This window comes from Sus scrofa, chromosome 15 (genome assembly GCF_000003025.6).
Source record: "Sus scrofa isolate TJ Tabasco breed Duroc chromosome 15, Sscrofa11.1, whole genome shotgun sequence".
Taxonomy (NCBI): domain Eukaryota; kingdom Metazoa; phylum Chordata; class Mammalia; order Artiodactyla; family Suidae; genus Sus; species Sus scrofa.
In genome coordinates, this window is record NC_010457.5 from 34,315,015 (window position 1) to 34,337,000 (window position 21,986).

A 21,986-nucleotide genomic window follows, 5' to 3' on the forward strand; every position below is an offset into this window, starting at 1 on the left:
AAGGATGTTTGCTCTAATTTTAAGGATGACAGTGTATCTTGGAGATATGTCCACTTGAATAAAATGAGTGAATCATCCATATTTGATTTTGATTTTTTTGCAATATCTTCTAGAAGAAATTCAAATTTTATCTTAAGGTAAAAGAGATGAACTCAAAATTAAATACTGTAGAGATCATGTTGATGTATGTCTGACATTTTGAAAATGGTGCCTTAATGGGATGACATTTGGGTAAGGCATCTCATTAATATATCTTCTTTTAAAAAACATTCTATGAGATAAATGCTAACTCAGATCTTAATTTACTCAACAGCTGTTTAAGGCACCAGAAATACCATGAAGCTAAATTTTATTATCATGCATTTGAAGCCCCCAAAGAACCGACAGCTCCACAAAGAACAGTAATTCATCCAGGGAACCAGTATTTATTGCCTATCTTTGGTGGGCCACCCTTGTGTCGGGTCCTGCAGATGAGACCACGGGGCTTGGCCCCTCTGAGATGGAGGAGCAGGGGTCCAGGTGACTGGGAGAGCCTGAAGGGAAGCCAAGTCAACCTTATCACATCTGTAGGCAAGAACCAGGTCAAACCACAGTTGGGGAAGTAAGAATGACCATTGCCTCACAGCAGATGAACACGGGAGAGAAAGGGGCTCACAGAGTTGGAGGAAAAGGAAGTGACAAACTCAGCAGTGTACAAAAGTCAGACCCTGCTGCCCCGCCCCCGCAGCAGACATAGTGGCGACCTATGCAAAGATTCCAGCTGTTCCAAAACCAGGCAGAGTGAACTGAGGACTATGACCACCATCAATTTCCTCTTTGACACCTGGGCACGTTGTCCCCTTCCATGGACACCGCCCCCAAATCTGTGCTCATTCTCAGCCACTGTCCTCAGAACATGCATCCCTGGTGCTGATTCAGGACCTCCCACCTGGGGGTCCCCACGTAGATCCCCGCCCTCAGGGTGAGGGCTCCATCCTGGTGCTGGGCATTCTCCCATTTTGAACCAGAGGAGAAGTGCCCTTCCCGCCAGAAAGACCCCATCACCTCTCCTGCAAGTTGATCCTCCATGTGATGTTGTAATTCAGAATAAACTATGTATTTGGTCTTCCCCCCACTTCTGGCACAAAGCTCCTAAAACCTCTGGGTTTCCCAGGTGATAACAACAGAAGATGGCCCTCAGTAATACCTAACAAGCCCCCTTCAGCCACACCTGGGCTTATATTGATGAGGTGGCTTTTGGAAAACCCTGAAGGATGGGGCTGGTGGCCAGGGAGCCAGCGTTGTGCTCAGAGGTTTGAACTTTTAGCCTCATGTCCTGAACTCTGGGGAGGACAGAGAGGGACTGGAGCTTGGATCGTTCACCAACGGCCAGTGACTTCATCAGTCAAACCTGTGTAATGGGGTCTCCACGACCCATGAGGATGGAGTCCAGAGGATTTGTGGGTCAGTGACCACTCAGAGGGGGTGGAACATGGGCTGTGAGCTCCGGGTCCGTTCCCTGTATCCTGCCCATTTCTTCCATGGGGCCTTCCGAGTTATATTCTTTTATGATAAACTGATGATCTAGTAAGTAAAGCGCTTCTGAGCTCTGTGAGCAGCTCTAGCAAAATGAATCAAACTTCAGGAAGGGTCATGGGCACCCCTCCTGCCTAAGCAGACCTGTCAGAAGCTCAGGTGACAGCCTGGATTTGTAACCAGCCTCTGAAGGGATTGGGGGGTGCTGTCTTATGGGACTGAGGCCTTATCCTGTAGGGTCAGATGCCACCTCCAAGAAGGTAGGGTTAGAATTGAGTTAAATTACAGCATGATCCCACGCTGGCACTGCAGAATTCCAGGTGTGGGAAAACCCTCACCTCGGGTCTTGGAAGTACTGTGCATTTCCTTGACCACTAGCCCCAGGTGTGCTCACCGAAGGGCACCAGTCCCATAGGTTCAAAGGAGCATTCTTCTCCCAGTACACAGAGGCTGCTTCTTTCCTTTGTGTGGAAATGATGCAGGTGAATCATCTCCTAATTAACGAGAGTCTGCGATGTAGGCTTGCAGCCTCCAGATAGAGATCTCAGAGGGAGCTCTGCTTTCAACTTTCTGCCTGGGCAGGCATCTTATTAGCGCAAGAGAAAGAAGAACAATGCAGCCTCCTCTGACAGTGTGGCTTATTATTACCATGTTTTCCCGTTTCCCTTTATCACAGAGGGAAGAGAACAGGAGCGAGTAGAGGAGGAGTGAGAAAGGAAGTACAGGGGAGAGGATGCCTCACTGAAGCTCCCCATGGCTCACAGCCACCCAGGTGCACGGCAGGTGAGGGCAGTTGTCCAGAGCAAGAGGGGACATGGAGCAGCCCTGACCTGAGGTAACGTTTCTTCGGCATCCCTTTCCATTAGTACAACTTTGGCCGGGGGTGTTCCTGTGCAGGGGTAGCCAGGAGTAAACAGCTCCACAAGGCCCCAGTTCCCCTCCCAGGTATCCTTGACAAAGTGACAGGGTATGGCCAGAAATTGTCACACATCCGCTATACCTAAGTACTGAAATGTATGTCCTGAAAGTCTCCTCCCTACACACAGAATCCAGAATCCAGGCCATCCCTGGAGATGCTCCTGACATATTAAATATACTAGAAAGACAAGAGGGGGAGGTGTTGATGGGGGGTGTGACACAGACAGGAGAAAAAGTCCCAGAATCTGTTCTGTGCTTGGGGGAGGGCCCACCCTGCGTCCTGGGAAACGTGGCCAGCACCTTGTCTGGAAGCAAAGCCAGGAAGTGTTGGAGTCAGTGCCAGCAGCCAGTTGTCTGTGAGGTGACAAAAAAGGACTACAGGCCACTGGACCTCTAGACCCAGCAGGTGTGACAAGGGCTCTGGCCTGATGACCATGGAATCGATATGTTAGCTGGAATCAGCATTCACAATACCACTCATTCCACCAACAAGAATTCTAACAGCCTTTATGGTAACCTACCATCTGGCTAGAATTCAGTAAGGACGCATTAGACACTAAGTGACCGACCTTAAAGGTGCTGTTTCTACTGCAGTACTTCACATACTGACTGACTTTCTTTCATTTGACTCTTTCCCAAAGTTGGTAACTTCTATGCTTTTTTAAATTCCCTTCGTCCTTCCTTCCTTTCATCCTCTCCCTCTCATTATTTCCTTTCATAATCTATCAGTTCTTTCCTCCCTATAAAACTCATTCCTCTTCACATCTCCTTCTAATTCCCTCATTCCAATAGTGATAGCTAAGATTTACCAAGAATTTACTATGTGTGCAGTGTCACAGCTATGACGTGCCTGGGCTGAGCCCCTACACACAATGCCTCAGCTACCTTCCTTGTTAGATCGGGGTGTCATCTCTGAAAGCAGGACACCTGTACCTGATCCTCTCGGGGATAGCCAGCATTAAATGGAATCCTTTTGGGCAGAAGGAGACAAGGTTATGTTGTGGTTGGTTTAGCAGCTTCTGGACAACATCCCGGCACTGAAGGAGTTTTGTGCCTTGGGCCCTCCATCATAGCCAGTCAGTACTCTTGCTCCTGTGTCTGTGAGATGGCTCAAGTCTGCTGAAACTCGGCTGCAGCAGCTCTAGGCAACTCAAAGGGACATGGGTTGAGACCTTTCCCAGAAGCTTTACAACACCCATTACCTCACTGACATTGCCTAAGACTGGATGGAATTTCCATGTTCTGGATGCAAGGAAACCATTAGAAACCTTTTCTTTCACCTCCAGGCTCTACCTCAGAGAGGCCTTTTCAAAGGCAAGGAAGAAGGCTTGGGCTGAAGTTATTAGATAGGGGATCAGAAGTGCCCAGTGCATTGACTGTGTTTCTGTTGTTTCAGACACAAGGTGATTGCACAAAATCAAAGACCTTATAAGGTTAAACATTTACTAATGGTTACATAACCCTTTAAGATCATGCCTAAGAGAGGATTAAGATGGCAGAATAGAAGGACTGGAGCTCAACTTCTCTCCTAAAAACAAAATTCACAACTAAAAGCTGAGCAGTCCCCACCCAAGTGGACTGGAAACCTTAAAAATGATACCCTACTCCAGAAGAAAAAGAGGAGGCCCCATCAAGAGGCAGGAGGGGCGATATTGTGATATAAACAACCCCATACCTCCCAGGTGGGAAGCTCCACAGACTGAAAACTAACTGGTTCACAGAGAGAGACTCACCTGCAGGAGTGAGAGTTCTGGGCTCCACATCAAACCCTCACATGCAGAGATCTGGCACTGGGAGAAAGAGCCCCTGGAGCATCTGGCATTGAAGGCCAGTGGGGCTTGTGTGCAGGAGCTCCACAGGACTGGGGGAAACAGAGACCCCATTCTTAAAAAGGACACACAGACTTTCATGTGCACTGGGTCCCAGGGCAAAGCAAAGTCTCCAAGGGAATCTGGGTCAAACCTGACTGCAGTTCTTGGAGGACACCCTGGGAAAACAGGGGAGAATGTGGCTTGTTGTGAGGGAAGGACATTGAAGGCAAAGCTCTCAGGAATATTCAGCAGCAGCCTTTCTCTGGAGGTGGCCATTTTGGGAAAATCTGGCCCCACCCGTCAGTCAGCCCTGAGAAGCCCCAGGGCAAACAACAATCCAGGTGGGATCACAGCCCTGCCCCTCAGTAAACAGGCTACCTAAAGACCCCTCAGGAACACAGCTGCCTCTAATCCCACCCAGAGACTAAGTCCCACCCAACAGAAGGATTAGAATCAGCTCCACCTACCAGTGGGCAGGCATCAGCTCCTCCCATCAGGAAGCCTACAGCAAGCCCCGATACAGACTTCGCCCACAAGGGGGGCAGACACCAGAAATAAGAGTGTCTACAACCCTATTATCTGTAAAATGTCACCACACCAAAAACCTATAAAAATGAAAAGACAGAGAACTATAACTCAGATGAGGGAGAAAGGAAAAACCCCAGAAAATCAGCTAAGTGATGAGGAGATTCTTAGCCTCCAGGAAAAAGACTTTATTTTATTTATTTATTTTTTTGTCTTTTTGCTATTTCTTTGGGCCACTCCCATGGCATATGGAGGTTCCCAGGCTAGGGGTCGAATTGGAGCTGTGGCCACCGGCCTATGCCAGAGCCACAGCAATGCTGGATCCGAGCCGCGTCTGCAACCTACACCACAGCTCACGGCAATGCCGGATCGTTAACCCACTGAGCAAGGGCAGGGATTGAACCCACAACCTCATGGTTCCTAGTCGGATTCGTTAACCACTGTGCCACGACGGGAACTCCAGGAAAAAGACTTTAGATTGTGGATGCTGAAGATGATGCAAGGCATTGGAAATAAACTGGAGGCAAAGATGGATAACTTACAGGAAACACTGACCAAAGAGATACAAGATATAAAACTTAAACAAGAAGAGATGCAAAATACAGTAACGGAAACAAAACATTCACTAGAAGCAGCCAACAGCAGAATACAGGAGGCAGAAGAACGAATAAGCGAGGTGAAGGACAGGTTAGTGGAAATTACGGATGCCGAACAGAAAAGAGAAAAAAGATTGAAAACAAATGAAGAGAGTCTCAGAGAACTCTGGGACAATGTTAAACGCACCAACAACCGTATTATAGGGGTGCCAGAAAGAGAAGAGAGAGAGAAGGAGACAGAAAAAATATTCCAAGAGATAATAGCCAAAAACTTCCTTAACACAGGAAAGGAACCACTCACTCAAATCCAGGAAGCCCAACGACTACCATATAAAATAAACCCAAGGAGGGATACCCCAAGACACATATTAATCAAACTGACCAAAATTAAAGACAAAGAGAAAATCTTGAAAGCAGCTAGGGAAAAGAAACAAGTAACACACAAGAGAACCCCAACAAGGTTATCGGCAGATTTTTCAGCAGAAACTCTTCAGGCCAGAGGGAGTGGCATGATATACTTCACATGATGAAAGGAAAAAACCTCCAACCAAGATTGCTCTACCTAACAAGGCTCTCATTCAGATTTGAAGGAGAAATCAAAACCTTCACAGATAAGCAAAAGCTAAGAGAATTCAGCAACACTAAACCAGCCTTACAACAAATAAAGGAACTTCTCTAGGCAGAAAAGACAAGACAGCAATAGGAAACAAAAATTCCACAAACGACAAGGCTCACCAGTAAAGGTATATATACAGTAACGATATGAAATCATCCATGCACAATTATACCACCAAAATCATAAATCATGAGAAGAGGTAGGTACAAATGCAGGACACTGGAGATGAACTTGCAATTAAGAAACCAACAAGTTAAAACAATTTTATATACATATAGACTCATATCAAAACTTCACAATAACTACAAACCAGAAATCTACAATTGATACACAAACAAGGAATCTCTGGAGAAGAAACATATCTCACAGTAAACAAGTGCATAATCCACCATGAAGGGGGTCATTTGATATCATTCTTAGAATGATGAAGTCTTCTTAGAACTGATTCTGATTTCCTCTCCATCAAAGAATTTATGATAATTATAATTAAATAATGCAACTGTACAATTAAATTATATAGTTCTACAAGTGTATTATTAATAACCATTTCTATCCATGGTACAATGTAAAGTCTATAATGTCTTGTTTATCACATCACCTAGAATGGTATAATGCCTTTATTGAAGAATCAATGAGATGGAACAAATTGTGAGGACATATTTATATAGTTACACTGTTTTTTAACCAACTTATGCATTTTATATTTTACTTACTTTCAGAGGGTGTATTATTTTTGTTATTCTTACCAGTTAAGTTATTCTTTTTATTATGCTATATAAAATATTTAATGGTATATAAGGCTTTCTTCTTAATAAGTTTTAGTTGCATAATATACACAATTTTAATATAATGCTAATTTTTAAAGAAAAATTGAAATGTAATAGATAATACTAAATAGTAAAGATGAAAGCCATACAAAATGGGATAAAGTATAGAATAAATTTCCTATTTGTCTCAGCAAAAAAAAAAAAAGAAGAGATCATCCCTACTGAGGAGATCTATGCCCTAATAACGTTAGGTTACCAAAGGAGAAGCCTGTCAACAAAAATAAAGAAAATAATTTAAAATTACAGGCTTTTCTACTCAAGGAGATCAAACATATACTTTTCTTTTTCCATCTGGAAGCCCACATTATGCTTGCTGAATGAGGTGAGGTATACACGCTAAGGAGAAAAAGGAGGAAAAGTCCCGATGGAGTCATGTCCTTCTGGAACAGTATCATGGAATCTTGAGAGGTCAGAGAAAGGAGATGTGATATTTGGTTTAAGAGTCTCCCTCTTGTCATTGCATGGTCAGTTCAGAAACAACCCCAGTGGGTACTCATTCATTTACTATTTTAAGCTTTGGAATGGATTTTGTTGACTTTGAAATGTCACACAATTTATTTAAGAATGCTAAGTCGGAGTTCCCGTCATGGCGCAGTGGTTAACGAATCCGACTAGGAACCATGAGGTTGCGGGTTCTGTCCCTGGCCTTGCTCAGTGGGTTAACGATTCAGCGTTGCTGTGAGCTGTGGTGTAGGTTGCAGACACGGCTCGGATCCCGAGTTGCTGTGGCTCGGGTGTAGGCCAGTGGCTATAGCTCCAATTCAACCCCTAGCCTGGAAACCTCCATATGCTGCGGGAGCGGCCCAAAGAAATAGCAAAAGGACAAAAAAAAAAAAAAAAAAAAAAAGAATGCTAAGTAGGCTAACTTTCATTAGCACTAAATGTTTTTGTTTTGAAGAATAAAATGAGACTCAATGGCATAGGAAAAGGGACTTACCCATGAGGAATGGAATTTTATTTGAAACTGTCTGAGCAGGTATTGTTACCACACAACACACCTGCACAGGCTTCCAGGCCAAGCCTTATTGATCTATTGTCACCTGATGTCACAGAATCCCTAAGATTTAGGCTGAGTTCACATGGAGTTAAACAAGTATAGTGTTTGTTTCCTGTTAGGTAAGAATGACAGGTACCTCGTAATGACACACCTCCTGCAGGTGTGAATGGACTCAGCATCCTGACAATGCTCCCAGCCTCCACACGTCCCTGTGGTGCTGCTCCCGAGATGCTCTCACTGGGGACATGGCCATGGTAGTTTTTGTGCCCAAGTCGTCTCTAGTATATTTGACATGGATGTGCCGTAAATGTAACCATATTCTTTCAATGAAAGCTTGATTTTTATTTGGTTTAGTGGAAGACTTTGAGATTAAATTCTAATGCTAAGCACTTTTCGAGTAAGCAAAGTTTAGTTTTGCTTTTCCCCCAAAGTTTCTGCTCATTAACTGTGTTTTACTTTAGAAATCTATTCTTAAAATCAGTAACTATGTAAGTTATGACATTCTTTCTCTGAAATTACATTGTTGACAATGTAAGATGAACAATGTTGACAAGTCTTTGTAAACTATGTATACAATTTTAAATTGTGAGTTAAGGTAGAAATAGTTCAAAAGTATTATACTAGATATTTTCTAAGGAGGTAAGATTATTGAGTATAACCCTATTGTTCTCATTGTTGCTTGTCCTAAAGAAAACAGTAAGTTAGAGCAGTTATGTGTCTATGTTTATAGCAGTATAAATACATATAAATGTATATAATATAAATGTATACACAAATATAATAGATACTTTATACTGAAATGCTATTGTAAAGGGATCACAAGCAGAGGAAATCAGGGTCTCCCCGAGTGTGCTTTTTGAATGTGGGTCCTGGGAGAGGCTCTGTGAGAAGAATGCCACTGTCAGCTGGGAGAGTGTGGGAGAGGGTGGAGTGGTCCAAGGCATATGGAGTTTTAAAGGCTATACATATACCTTGGTTGGGAACAAAATTCTTTTAAAAAATTTGCTTTTGATTTGTAATTAAGAACGATTTTTAGGTAATAACTATTGTTATTCTTTGGTAACAAATTGTGTATCACTGGGTTAGGTGATTTCCACTGTCCTCCTGAACCCTAGCAACTTGAAAACAGCCTCCAAACGTATTAATCCCTTATTTATCTAATTACTTCCACAGCATGAGGATTTAAATAGTGCTTTGTTGGTAAATTATTTGAATAATAGATATTACCTACTAGATATTTTCATGATAAAAAGTATGTTATCATTATTCATAAAATGTAATTGTATTCCATTTAGCAAAAGTCAGTTTTCTCTAAACTTTCTCATTTCCCAAGGACAGTTAGTACAAAAAACGTGTTTTGTGTGTGTGTGTGTGTGTGTGTGTGTGTGTGTGTATATCTGTTTTAAAACTGAAGGCCATGCACCCATACTCACGGACAGTATTTGTGTCACTCCAAAGGCAGAAGCCAATAGCCTTAGAATTTTATATGAATTAAGACTTTTGGTGTAACCCATACATATATATGTTTTATATATACTTTTTAATTAATATACACATATTATATATTATATATTATAAATATATGCTACACATGGAGGTGAGTTCTTTCTAGGTAATAATTTAATTTAATTTAAATAATTGAATTCATAATAATATGAATAATAGTTTAGTTCATTTAAAAAATTAAAATAATGTCTACCTGCTAGCAGCCGTGCTAAATTCTAAAAATAAAGTCTTTCTTTCCAGAGCCTGGTCAAACATGGACAGCTATCTGGAAGGGGGTGGACCACTTATAGAGCCTCCCTCATACCCACCAGAGCTTAAGAAAAACCCAAGAGCTCCTTCATGGCTCCGCAGGGTGTTCTTGGAGAGCAGACATGGAAGTAGAGAATGCATTTTCGCCACAATCCAATCTGAAATTGATTTTTTAAAAAGAATTTTACAAAGTTGCTACCAAAAAGGCCCAGATTCAGTTATGCAGGTGATGTAGATAGTGACCCATTCCCAAGCACCTGGATCAGTAAATGAGGCTCCAGTGTCACCCTACGCTGTCCCCTGTGCCATCACACAGACTGTACTAGGTGCTGCTGGCAAGAACACATGATTCATACCATTGCTGAGATGTTATATTTTTAGAGTTTTTAGGAGGAAAGGACCAGAATAAAGAATGAGCATGCTTTACTGGAGCCTACCTAAACCCACTAGCACAAAAAGCAATCATGTAGCAGATGGAAGAGTTTAGCTTCAACTCCCTTATTTATCTAATTACTTCCACAGCATGAGGATTTAATAATTTCTGTTTGTTCCCAAATGCATATGCACATCCTCAAATCCAGGAGCAAACATCACTTTGGCTCACAGCTTAAATTGCCTTTAAAATTGTGAAATCAGGAAAAGAAAATGAAAACATCTTTTTTAATTATGATAATTCTGATCATCAATTAAGAATTAACTCCAGCTATTCAGACCAAAAGCTCCTTTTGGGGCTAGAACCAATTGATGATCTGTGATTTCACTTTATTAGCAGAAGCTGAAAGCAGATAGTCTGGAGCTGTGCCATCAGGGGGTGCTCTTTGGTGACACTACATTGGAGCAAAGCCTTGAGTGAAGTGAATCCACTATGTGATTATTGAGGGGAAGGCACTGGGGGTGGATGGGACAGAAAGTGTGTCAAGAAGGAGAGGGGGGAGGCTCAACTCTGAGTTTCCGAAGAAAATCAAGAAGCCAGGACTGCTCCAAGTGAAGAATGGTAGACAGTGGTTTGAAGGGGTGGTCAGGGCCAGTGACGTGAAACCTTCAAAGTCAGGGAAAGAACCTCAAATGCTACTTGAAACAAGATGAAAAGTCATAGGAGAGTTTTGAACAGGGGATGATGGATGGGAGTTAGGCTGCAAAGCAGTGCCCTGGCCGCCTCTGGGGAACCAGCGTGGAGGGCAGGTGGTCACAGCTGCAGGGGACAGAGTTGGAGGCAGAGCCTCAGTTTAGATGAGAGGATGATGTGGGTGGAGGAAGGAGCAAGTGAAGATGTGGGTTTTGCTGAGCAACTCGGGAGATGGAGAGTCATGTACTCCGTTTAAAAAGATTATGCGGGTGCAGGTTTGGAGAGATATATTAATTTGATTATGTTTTCCTGAAAATAAAAGAAAACACACTCCTAAAAAAAAAAAAAAAAGGTTGCTCCTGACTATCTTCAGAATCTGGCATCATGATCCCACGCAGGTCAAGGAAAAAGGGAGGTTGCCTTTTCCATGCATTCGTGGACTTTATCGCATTGTTTCCTGTGTTTTAGGGACAGCAAGAAATCTGCAGGGAAGCAGAGGGCTGCAGTCTGGGGATGGGCTGTCTGTGAAACACCTGCGCAGGGTGAGTGTCCTACTGGATTCAGTAGTTCAGGGAGCTAGAAGCACCAGGTATAGACAATCAGAAGTCATGTGATTTGATGAAAATACCTAGTGACTAAGGGTCGGTACATGAGCGAGGAGAAAATGTGTGAGAACCTAGCCCTTGGGCTGCCCCTAATTTAGGGTTGTTTGTAAACACATTTATCTACATGTTCTTATTTTCATGCTGTTTTTGTTTGTATACCCAACTGTACAGCAGGGATATTTTTACCCCACCTTATTTTTCCCAGTGACTAGTCTATAACCACACTATGCAACAAGCCAGATTTCACTCTCTAGTTTTAATGGTTGCCTCTTTGCTGCTAAAATTTTATGTTTCCTTGGATTTACTTTTGAAATCAAAATATGTCTAAGTATTTGTCTACCCTTGACCCTTGTTAAACTCTTTTTACTTATTGTTGGAATACATTGCATTAAGATTAGTATGAAATTATTAATTTTAACATATAAGTGAATTTGTAGTTTTTTTCTCTTCTTTCACAATTGCTCTTATAACGTCTTTGCTGGCATCCTGTGTGTATTCTGCTGGGTGACTCTGGGGACAGTCCTGTAACCTGTTTCACAAACAAAGGAACACAATACTCTTTCATGATTATGATTACAAGTGTGCTAATGTAAGATGATTGATCTGTGTGTTTCTTTTATGAAATGGTCTCTATAATATTTAAAAATGAATGAAGATATGAAGTACTCTCCGAGATGGGACAAGCTATGTCATTTTGTATTTGTTAGGGTTCTGTTCGCGGGCACATTCACATATATATGACAAAGCCCCCTTGTGCTTCATTTTTGAGGTGATGGATGGCACAGTGCCAGGACCATGTCCCAGTCCCCACAGCAGTGCTCTCACTATGTAGCTGTGTGGGCGGTGCACAAACATTTTACATTTGTTTGACATAACTAGTGGACCACGGATCCCTAGCCTTCTGGTGAGGAAGTCTTGTTCTGAGCCACCCTGGGGAGGGGGGTACATCAGAAAGGGTTGCGCACAGAAGTATGTCACTCCCCCCTGTGTCTTTCCTGGATCCATAAAGTCTAACTGAAAAGAGAAGGTTCTGTCACAGCAAAGGAAGAGAATCAGGAAGAAACATTTGGAGGTGGGTTGGTTTGTCTGGGATTGACTTTTGTCTGATAAACAGAAGCCAGGCAGCAACCCCAATTCTGATTACAAAGGCTTATGCACGGGAGCCTCTGACATGTTCATGGACATGTAGCTGAGGAATTAGGGATCTCTGGGGTTGTCTTTAAACTTTCTCGATTTCAGTTTATTGTATCTGTTGTATTTTATGAATTTACTTGCAGATTGTGGGCTGTTACATGATTAGCCTGGTAATTTTTTTGTAGGGCTGTACCCATGACATATGGAGATTCCCAGGCTAGGGGTTGAATAGGAGCTGCTGGCCTACACCACAGCCACAGCAATGGCAGATCCAGATCTGAGCCATGTCTGCTACATGGCAACACCAGATCCTTACCCCACTGAGCAAGACCAGGGGTTGAACCCGAGTCTTTATGAATGCTAGTCAGATTTCTATCCACTGAACCATGATGGGAACTCCAGGCCTCAGTTAAAGACCAGATATGATCCTTTGTATTTTTGGCAAAGAGAAATATTTCTGCATTTCACAGCGTGTTCAAAGTTAGGTTTCTGCTAATGGAGAAGCAGGTACTACATTTTCTTGCATAACTGCAGTGATTGTGTTTAGGAGAGTTTGGAAGTGAAACTGGGAAGAAAGTGTCCTGAGGATATAGGGACAGTGAGTTTTCTCCACCACCTCCCACCCTGTTACTAGAATCAGGACTAAGCAGTTTACTTCAGAGAGGCTTTGGAAGGACCACTAAGACCAGAAAAATGTGTGTGATGCGTATGCCTAAATATCTGTGAATAAATTGTTTTCTCTGTGTGTGTGGTGTGTGTGTGTGTGCATGCACGCACGTGCGTACGCGCTATTCTTTTAAAAATATTCGTACTTGAACAAATCAGATTAGAAAATGAATGGGTGATGCTATTCACAGTGATCAGCTGGGCTCATTAAATTATGGTGGCTTTTTTTTTTTCCTGCTTTTTAGGGCCACTCCTGCAGCATATGGAGATTCTTAGACTAGGAGTCAAATTGGAGCTATAGCTGCCACCCTACACCACAGCCTCAGCCATGCAAAATCTAAGCCATGTCTGTGAACTAAACCATAGCTCATGGCAACACTGGATCCTCAACCCACTGAGCTAGGACAGGGATTGAACCCAAGTCCTCATGGATGCTAGTCAGGTTCATTACTGCTGAGCCATGATGAGGACTCTGAGTTTTGGTGGCGTCTAAGGAAACGTGTGTCCAGTTGGTCCCTGTCACCCCGGGCATGAGCCACGTAAAGACTTTAGACAGCCAACAAGCTCAGATAATTGAGGGTTTTACATCCTATTTTTATTCTCAAAAATATAACTGAGAGAGGCTGATCCAGAAGGGGAAGGCTGAAATGTGTTCTTGAGAAAATCCGCCCTGCATCTTAGGTAAGTCTGTTACGGAAGAAAGGGCACTCAGTCATCTGCTGACTGCCTGTACAACCTCACTAGACTATCGTGTTCTCACAGGGCTCAGAAGAAGCAGCCATTTCCATGGTTAAAACCACCCTCGGTCAGTATTCACCTCTGGATTTACCATCCAGGACCTCAGGATGGTGTGAGGAGGCAGAGCCCACTGATTTCTGCCCTAACAAATCCTCCCCAACAAAGCTTTGGTGGAAATTCTGCTTCATCCCAATGTCAGGTAGTTTCTGGGCCAGGCTGGGCTCTGTAGGGCAGACACAGATGCCCTGGCTTTGCTGTGTTCCCCCGACAGGCTCTTCACCAGATTCCTAAACCCCAGACCCAGATCAAGCCTCCTCAGACAGTGTTCTTAAAAAATATGTGCCAAATGTATTGCAGAGCAGAAATTAGTATGTATTGGGTGGGTTCAGTAATTGAATGGTATTAGGCAATGGCTTGTCAGCCTCTTCAAATTTCAATATTCGGGCCTTGAAGTGGTCACCTCATTATAACGCATAACAGTATACTGGTAACTGATAGCAATAATAATATAATGTATTTTTGCCTCTAAAAAATACATGTATATATATATATGTGTGTATGTGTGTGTGTGTGTGAGTGTGTGTGTGTGCGTGTGTGTGTGTATATATATATATACACACACATACACATACATAATGCATGTTCCTCTTGTGGCACAGTGGAAATGAATCCTACTAGTATCCATGAGGATGCGGGTTCGATCCCTGGTCTTGCTCAGTGGGTCAGAGATCCAGCATTGCCATGAGCTGTGTTGTGGGTCGTAGATGCGGCCCAGATCCTGTGTTGCTGTGGCTGTGGTCTAGGTTGGCAGCTGCAGCTCATATTTGACCCCTAGCCTGGGAACTTCCATATGTTTTGGGTATGGCCCTAAAAAGGAAAAAAAAAAGGCAAAAAAATGCATGTTTTAAATGCATACATATAATTTTTTCTTTATTTGGAGAAATGAGCTAGGTTTTGACTATACAGTATCAACCCAGCAACAAGCACCAAGTATGGAAATGGAAAAAGAACACAAATAAATAAAATGTTGCTGTTCTCAGAAAACATAGTCTAAATTGGAGTGAGAAGCAGATAAGTAGATTAATTTCACGGAGGCTGGTAGAGGCTCTCCTAGAATTATGACCGTCATTCTGCGGGAGTCCAGGGCAGGGAGCAGCTTGCTGCACAGCTTCCTAAAAGTAAGATGAGTTTATGAAACTGATTATACAGAAAACCACTGGGATTCTTTGTAATGAGTCAGTGAAACTTACGATGTTCTGAACAGGCATTTCAGCAGACATTAAGGGCCTCTGGACCCAGAAATGAAAGGGCACTGAACTGCCAGGCAGTCGCCAACATTGATGGCTAGAAAATGCCGCTCCGATTAAGAATGACTGGTTTTCACTGTGCCAAGGTGTTCCATAATCTGTATCTTCAGGTTTTGTAGACAGTCCTGCTCATATCTGAGCTTCAGAGCTTCTTTTGATGGGCTTGACATTTTCCTGCATACTCGATGAACTAGAAGCAAAATGATCTGTAGGAGTTTAGACTAAAACTCAGACGGAGCTGACTGACAGGTAGTAGCCATGAGATGCAGTTATTTCATTAGATCAAATGTAGTTGTACGCTTTGCTATTCACTTAACTTCTCCAAAACTAACATTTTGCAGTTTAAAAAATTTTTTTTTCCAATTAGGTTTTTGGGTGAGATGAATGTTTTCCAGGCTGTGTTCTCAGGAGCTCTAGGGACTCTGCAGAAGACCCCAGGTCTCCTTGGATGCAGTGGGGCTTCTGAGAAGGATTTCAATTCTCTCTTGTCTTCCATGCGAGCTGGGTTTTTATCTAATTTTTTTATGTGATACTTTCCTCCGTAACCCAAATGTCACTGCCTCTGCTTTTCTGTCTTAAAAGATAGGTGCTTTACCCGGTTCCCAGGGCAATCCAAGTGCTTCACCCTGTGGCCTCTTTACCAGAGGCTCTTTGTTTTCTTCTCCAACACTGTGAGTCTCTGTCCTGCTGCAAGCCACATGGGTTCTGAGTTTCAGTCTATCCAAAGGTCCCTTGTGTCAATCTTGATCCCAAATCAAGTCAGGTAGAAAAGACATTCCTTTTTCCCTTTGACATTTTGAGGTTTTTTGGTTTGTTTTAGATTTGCCAAATACGGACTCTGACTGCTAGTGGATACAAACAGTTCCTAACTCAAGGGTCAGCTAAGCTCAAGAAAGAACCACACTGAGGGGAAACAGAGTTATATATTCCCATTACCTTACCTTTCCCCTGGGACATTGTCACTGTCTTTTTACATGGTGATTTTATTCCTTGAGAGGGAAGGTATCCTGAGCTTCAGCCAAATAAGAATGTCTTTTTCACCACATTCTGTGGACTTTAAGTAGAGAGGAAGGAAGGAAGTAGACATCTAATTCTAGTCTAGTCTTTCCCTGAATAGGAATTGCAGAAGTCCTGTTCCTGCGCTGGGGACATAAGATCATCAGGTGTCAGTAGCAGAAGCCCAGCTCAGATAAGTTCAAGCTAAATAAGATGAGGAATGTAGCAAACATAGAAAGGAAAAAAACTCCATCATTTCTAAAGACTGACTAATTTTACACTGCAACATCTGGACTCTATCTTCATGCTATTATCTTCCTCCTCTGCCATATGTTACATTCATGTGCTCTGATTTCTCTAGGTGGAAGGGGCTGACCTCCAAGCCTGGAACTTGTGATCCAGGGGATGTCATCACCCCCAGATTGTATTTATTCCATACTTTACTGCCATAAAAATGGCAACAGATGAATCCTGATCAGCTTTTGTTTAGGTTACAGCCATATTTCTGTGAGCTATTGGGTTGGACACTGGGTTGGTACCATGGGAATCACAAATAGACCTGGAATTATGCATCTTCTCAATAAAACCAGGGAGGTTAAGAAGGCACAAAGTGTGTTGGAAAAGTTAACAGATGCCTGCTAATCCTGGCCATCAATTAAATAACAATACAACTCAAGATGCTTCATTTTTTCATGGATAACCAACAAAATCCGTATTGAAGGATGATATTTCCCCTGCTGGCCTGCCTTACATTGTGCTTTAGTCTGTGTACCTTCATATTGTCTTAAGGAAATCATGTTCATTCTTTTCTCAACCAGGAGTAAGTCAGTAACTTAAACCCTGCACACATGCACACTTTTTCTTAGTATCTGTTCTCATTGTTGATCAAGGAAACACAAAAATGATTTAAAATCTCCATCTTATAAAGTTTGGGAATGCAATAGAGGAAGGCAGATGTGCAGGGTGGTTTTCAGTTTCTCCTATCATGTTTGTAAGATGTAAACTTCACTTACAAATTTCTATTACTACCAATATTTGACTCTCACTCAGATGGCATCTCAGTTCTCTTCTGTATAGAACTTTTTGTTCTTCAATAATAATGCTTCAAAGTAAAATGATACTCATTAATATTGATAATATTTTACTCTATTATAAAATTTTGAGTTCCTTCACATGAGAAAGACCATAGATGCCAATCAATGGTAATTAAGTTAAATGTACTTATTATATTTCATCTCCTTGCTTCCCTTGTGGATGAAGAATGGAAGAGAAGTAATTTGCATGTATAACCTTCCTCTACAAAAAAGTCTACAACATGGGGTTTAAAATATTAAAGATACGTAGGGAAGATATCAAATGTCTCCATATCTAGTTGATAGAGTGCCATATGCCTTGGCATTTACTGTAGAAAGATTTCCATGTTCATTCTATTTAGCATTGCTTAGCAAAACACTTAAACAATTGATTGAAATCAGAAAATGTCAAAGCCGTATTTGGAAAACTGAGCTGTATTATTTATTTTACACCAGTATTAAATCAAGAGGAAATCGCAGACAAATGGAATGTAGTATATCTTTTATATCTAATTTGAAATTTTGCATACGGCAACAACTATTGTTAAATTATCCATAGCTAATTGGTCTTAAACTGAAATAGTCAATTAAGCATGTTCTAGACTATTAACTGTTCATATTTTTTGCATTTGCTTAATTAGACGTTTCCTATACTATTTATTTGCATTGGTTAATTTTTCTGCAACTATTCATTTTGTTTATTTTTATTATTTACCTTTTTGAGGTTTAAGAAAAAAGAAATGGCTATGGTAAAGATCAGATAAAACACACTGCAGAGCAAAGAAACTAGAGACACAGAGGGACATTACATAATGCTAAAAGGGTCATCTACTAGGAAGACATAAAGATCCTAAATGTATATGCACCAAACAGCAGAGCTTCAAAATAAATGAAGCAAAAATTGATAGCACTGAAAAGAAAAACAGATCAATTCACAATTACAGTTGAGGACCTAAGCATCTCCCTCTCGGCAATGATGAACTCCTAGACACAAAACACTAAGCTTACACATGATCTGAGTAACATGACCAACAGGATCTCAAGTGTGAGTTTTACAAATAAACAGAAAATTTAATAAGATGCTTTACCAAGCAGAATTGATAAAATTAGCATTAATATTATTATAATGTTTATAGTTTCAGGTAGTTTATACAGACAACAGGGTCTGCTAGCTTAGGGGAGGCTATTTAAAGACATTGAATTCACACTGAAGTAACATGCACAAGAATGCCACCATTTTCACCAAACATGGTGACATTTTGACAATTTCATGTTATACACGAGCCTGTCAAGATTCTTAATATGTTGTTTTTCTAATGTGACCTCTGTCACAATTGCCAATAAACTAAGACACATTGAAATAATAAATGTTTTTCTGAGCATGACCCTGAGGTTCTTTAATTGCTTTAACTTCAACTCTTTCAGGAAATGGAAAACTGATGTTAGAAGGAGCAGACAGGAAGGGTCTTGGGTAAGAACCAATAGATAAGAGGAAGAGGTCTCAGGTAACAGGTGTCACTCTGGCATGTGAGCAAAATAAGAAATGTTTAATCAAGGCTTGCAGCACAGATGGATGGGGAGCAAAGTAAAACCCAGGAATTCCTGTGCCCAGAGCCAGAAATATTTAGAGATCTAGCTGGGCCATAATTTGGATTCCTGGCACCATTAAGTGGTGAGATGGTCTGAGAAAGATAAAAATCTTGCAGTTTCATGGATTAAAGTAAATATTAACGTCAGAGGCACTAGCACAAGGAAACAATGTTGGGACTTAATTTTTCAGAAAATGTGTGTGATGGAGAACACCGACCGAACCTGGCAGCCTAGCAGAAACGAAGTTGGTAGAACTGCAAGCAAAATGAGAGAAAGACCCTCAGGCACCGAAGCTTGATAGCGACAGCCTCAAAAATTGAAGCAGTGCTCCTAAGAGTAGCCTCAGGTCAGAGGAGGAGGTGGAGGGGCCTTGTTGTAAGAAAAGGAGTACCATTTGCCTAGGTCATGACTGTGCCATAACACACAGGTTAAATCAAGAGCAAACAAACAATAGGAACAAAGAAAATGACATCTAAGTTTTAATCCAGCAGGTACACTATATTTTAGGACATAATGTGAAGACTCAGGATCTTCTCATGTTTTCACTTGATGTAATGCAACATAGTGAAGTCGATGTTCCCGTTTTCACCCTAGGGTATGCAGGTACCATCCATTAGCTTGAAAACAGATTAACAGGGCTCAAAGCCAGCTTCAGAACAGCAGGCATTCAATGAATGGATTTGACATCCATCAAATGAATCTCAGCCTATAACCTAACCATCTGAAATACATCCCAGTTTTGTTAAGTGCTCCACAGTCCCATGATGTAATACACTTTCTTTTACTTCTGGATTTATGATAAAAGAAATCTTATCTTGTTAACTAAAACTGAATTACCGATACATTAAAAAGATTCTTTTTCCCCCTCTTTTGCATATCCCCCAATGACCTTGGAAATATTCAGCTTCTAAGGATTTATTTCAGAAAAGTGTTTCTATATTTTTTAGAATTCTAAATCTGAAATTTGATTTGTTTTAAAAGTGTTTATATTCTGCATTCCTAACAAGATAAATGCATATATTTTCAAGAACTTTTGATCAATTTAACTGGGATGCCTGTGTTTGTAGCTTTGTAAATATACATTACAAAATCCAAACAAGACAGCAGAAATTGACAGCACATTGTAAATCAACTATAATAAAAAAATAAAAAAACAAAATCAAAAGAAGAGATACTATTAAACAAAGTGAAAAATACCAAAATGCCAGGTTTGTACTGTGAGGGAATGAAAATGAACTTGTTCTCAAAAAACATCTAATTTAAGCTTCTTTAATTGTATAGTTCTCAGATGCAGCTTTCTTTGATCCTTTTGTTCTAGGTCAATATTAATGCTAGGTTTTTATCAGTCTGTATTTTACCAATCAGAATTCAACTTGAGCTGAATAATGAAGTAAGTAGGGTATGTATTTGGGAATTTTCTTTCCACAATATTCCATTTCATTTTGGGGAAGTCATTGCCAGTATCATTACTATAATGATCACCATAAACACCACCCTCATAATCAACAAGAATGAGGATATTTATCAAGCACTTAATAAACAGCAATGAAAATTTATTAAAGTTTAAAACTCCAGCTCTGTGAAAAGACACTGTTGAATCGAAAGACAAGCCATATACTGGTAGGAAATATTTGCAAACTGCTAATCTGACAAAAGACGTCTATATAAAACATGGAAAGAAGTCTTAAGATTCACCCACAAAAAATAATGTCTAATTTTAAAATGGGCAAAGAGTCTGAAATAGACATATAAATGGCAAATCATGAGGAAAATAGCAGAAAAATTCCAGCTGAAGGGCTTTTTACAGTTACCAGACCAGGTCTCACCCAGCCAGCCAAGAATGTCAGGAAGGAAAGTCTGAGAAATTGTAATGGCAAAGAGGAAGCTGAAACGGCATCACCACTACATGTACATGGCTTCCTGGGTAGGATCCTAGAACAGAAAAAAGAGATTAAGTAAAATTAAGGGAGTTCAGATAACCATGGACTTTCTTAGTAATAATGGATCAATATTGGTTCATTCATTATAACAGCTAAACCATACCAACACAAGATTCTACTAACAGAGGAAACTGGGTATAAAGGTAGATAGAACTGTATAATAGCAGTTCAATTTTTTATTATAAATATATTTACAATGAAATATGTTTCAAAATATTTATTTCAAAACATAAATGAAAGATTTTTAAAGAGAAAAATGCAATATAGAAAGACCAGTAGGGTTATTCAGAAATCAAATTGTGAGATTGGGCTATAAAAACAAAGTGAAATCATTATACTTTAAAAGACCAAAAGGAAAAAAGAGAGAAAGAAAAAGAAGACCGACAGAGACACAGAGAAAAAACAATGGCTGAAAATTTTCTAAAACTGATGAACGACATGAAGCCAGGAATTCAGGAAGTGTTAACACATGCATACAGGGTTAATAGTCATATTTTGGCACATCTATGAAATACTTTCATAGTGACATCTTGACTAGGATTAAATCAAACACTGAGTACCTTAACCAAGCCAAGTTGACACATTAAATTAACTTTCATTTGTAATGCACCAATGGCGGAAGGGATTTTTTTTTTTTAAGTTCATTACATGCTGTGTACAAGGGGCTCACTTCAGATCCAAATACACAAATAGATTGAAAAAAAAAGGGTGGGAAAAAATGCTCCATGCAAATAGTAACAAAATATAGATCAGGGTGGCTATACTAATACCAAACAAAATAGATTCTAATTCCAAAATTGATACAAGAGACAAAGAAGGACATTCCATTGAGACTGGAAAAGGCACTTTGGGTGATTTCAGTCTTTTTAAGTTTATTAGAACTTGTTTGGTGTCCTAAAAAAAAAAAAAAAGGATCCGTCTCCAGTGGTACGAATCGACTAGAACATGAGGTTCTTCTGCCTGCTCAGTGGTAACGATCCGTGCGTGAGCTGGTGTAGGTTGCAGACGTGGTCGATCCATGTTGTGGCTTGCGTAGGGTGCTACAGTAATTCAATATAAAAAAAAAAAAAAAAAAAAAAAAAAAAAAAAAAAAAAAAAAAAAAAAAGGCTTCTCCTAATGAATATTGTATATTCACTTGAAAAAAAAAGCATATCCTGCTGTTTTGTGTGCAGTGTTCTGTACATGAATTTATCTAGTTGGTTTATAGTATTGATTAAGTCTTATATTTCTTTATTGGTCTGTTTCATCATCTTGACCATTATTGAAAGTCAGGTACTGGAGTCCCGTCCTGGCTCAGTGGTTAGCGAATC

At 40.7% G+C, this 21,986-nt stretch overlaps 1 protein-coding gene across 3 annotated transcripts in view; it reads left to right on the top strand.

The window, feature by feature from the left end:
- LOC106506202 overlaps positions 1–21,986 on the top strand; it is a 335,514-nt gene that overhangs the window by 288,941 nt on the left and 24,587 nt on the right. For 2 of the 3 annotated variants that reach the window (XM_021075827.1, XM_021075828.1), the window contains exons 4-5: positions 2,192–2,350; positions 11,095–11,168. In XM_021075827.1, coding sequence (XP_020931486.1) covers positions 2,192–2,350; positions 11,095–11,168 — 233 coding nt within the window. Of the gene's footprint in view, positions 1–2,191; positions 2,351–11,094; positions 11,169–18,925; positions 21,566–21,986 lie in introns of those variants that run through there. The other variant, XM_021075829.1, reaches the window with a different exon arrangement.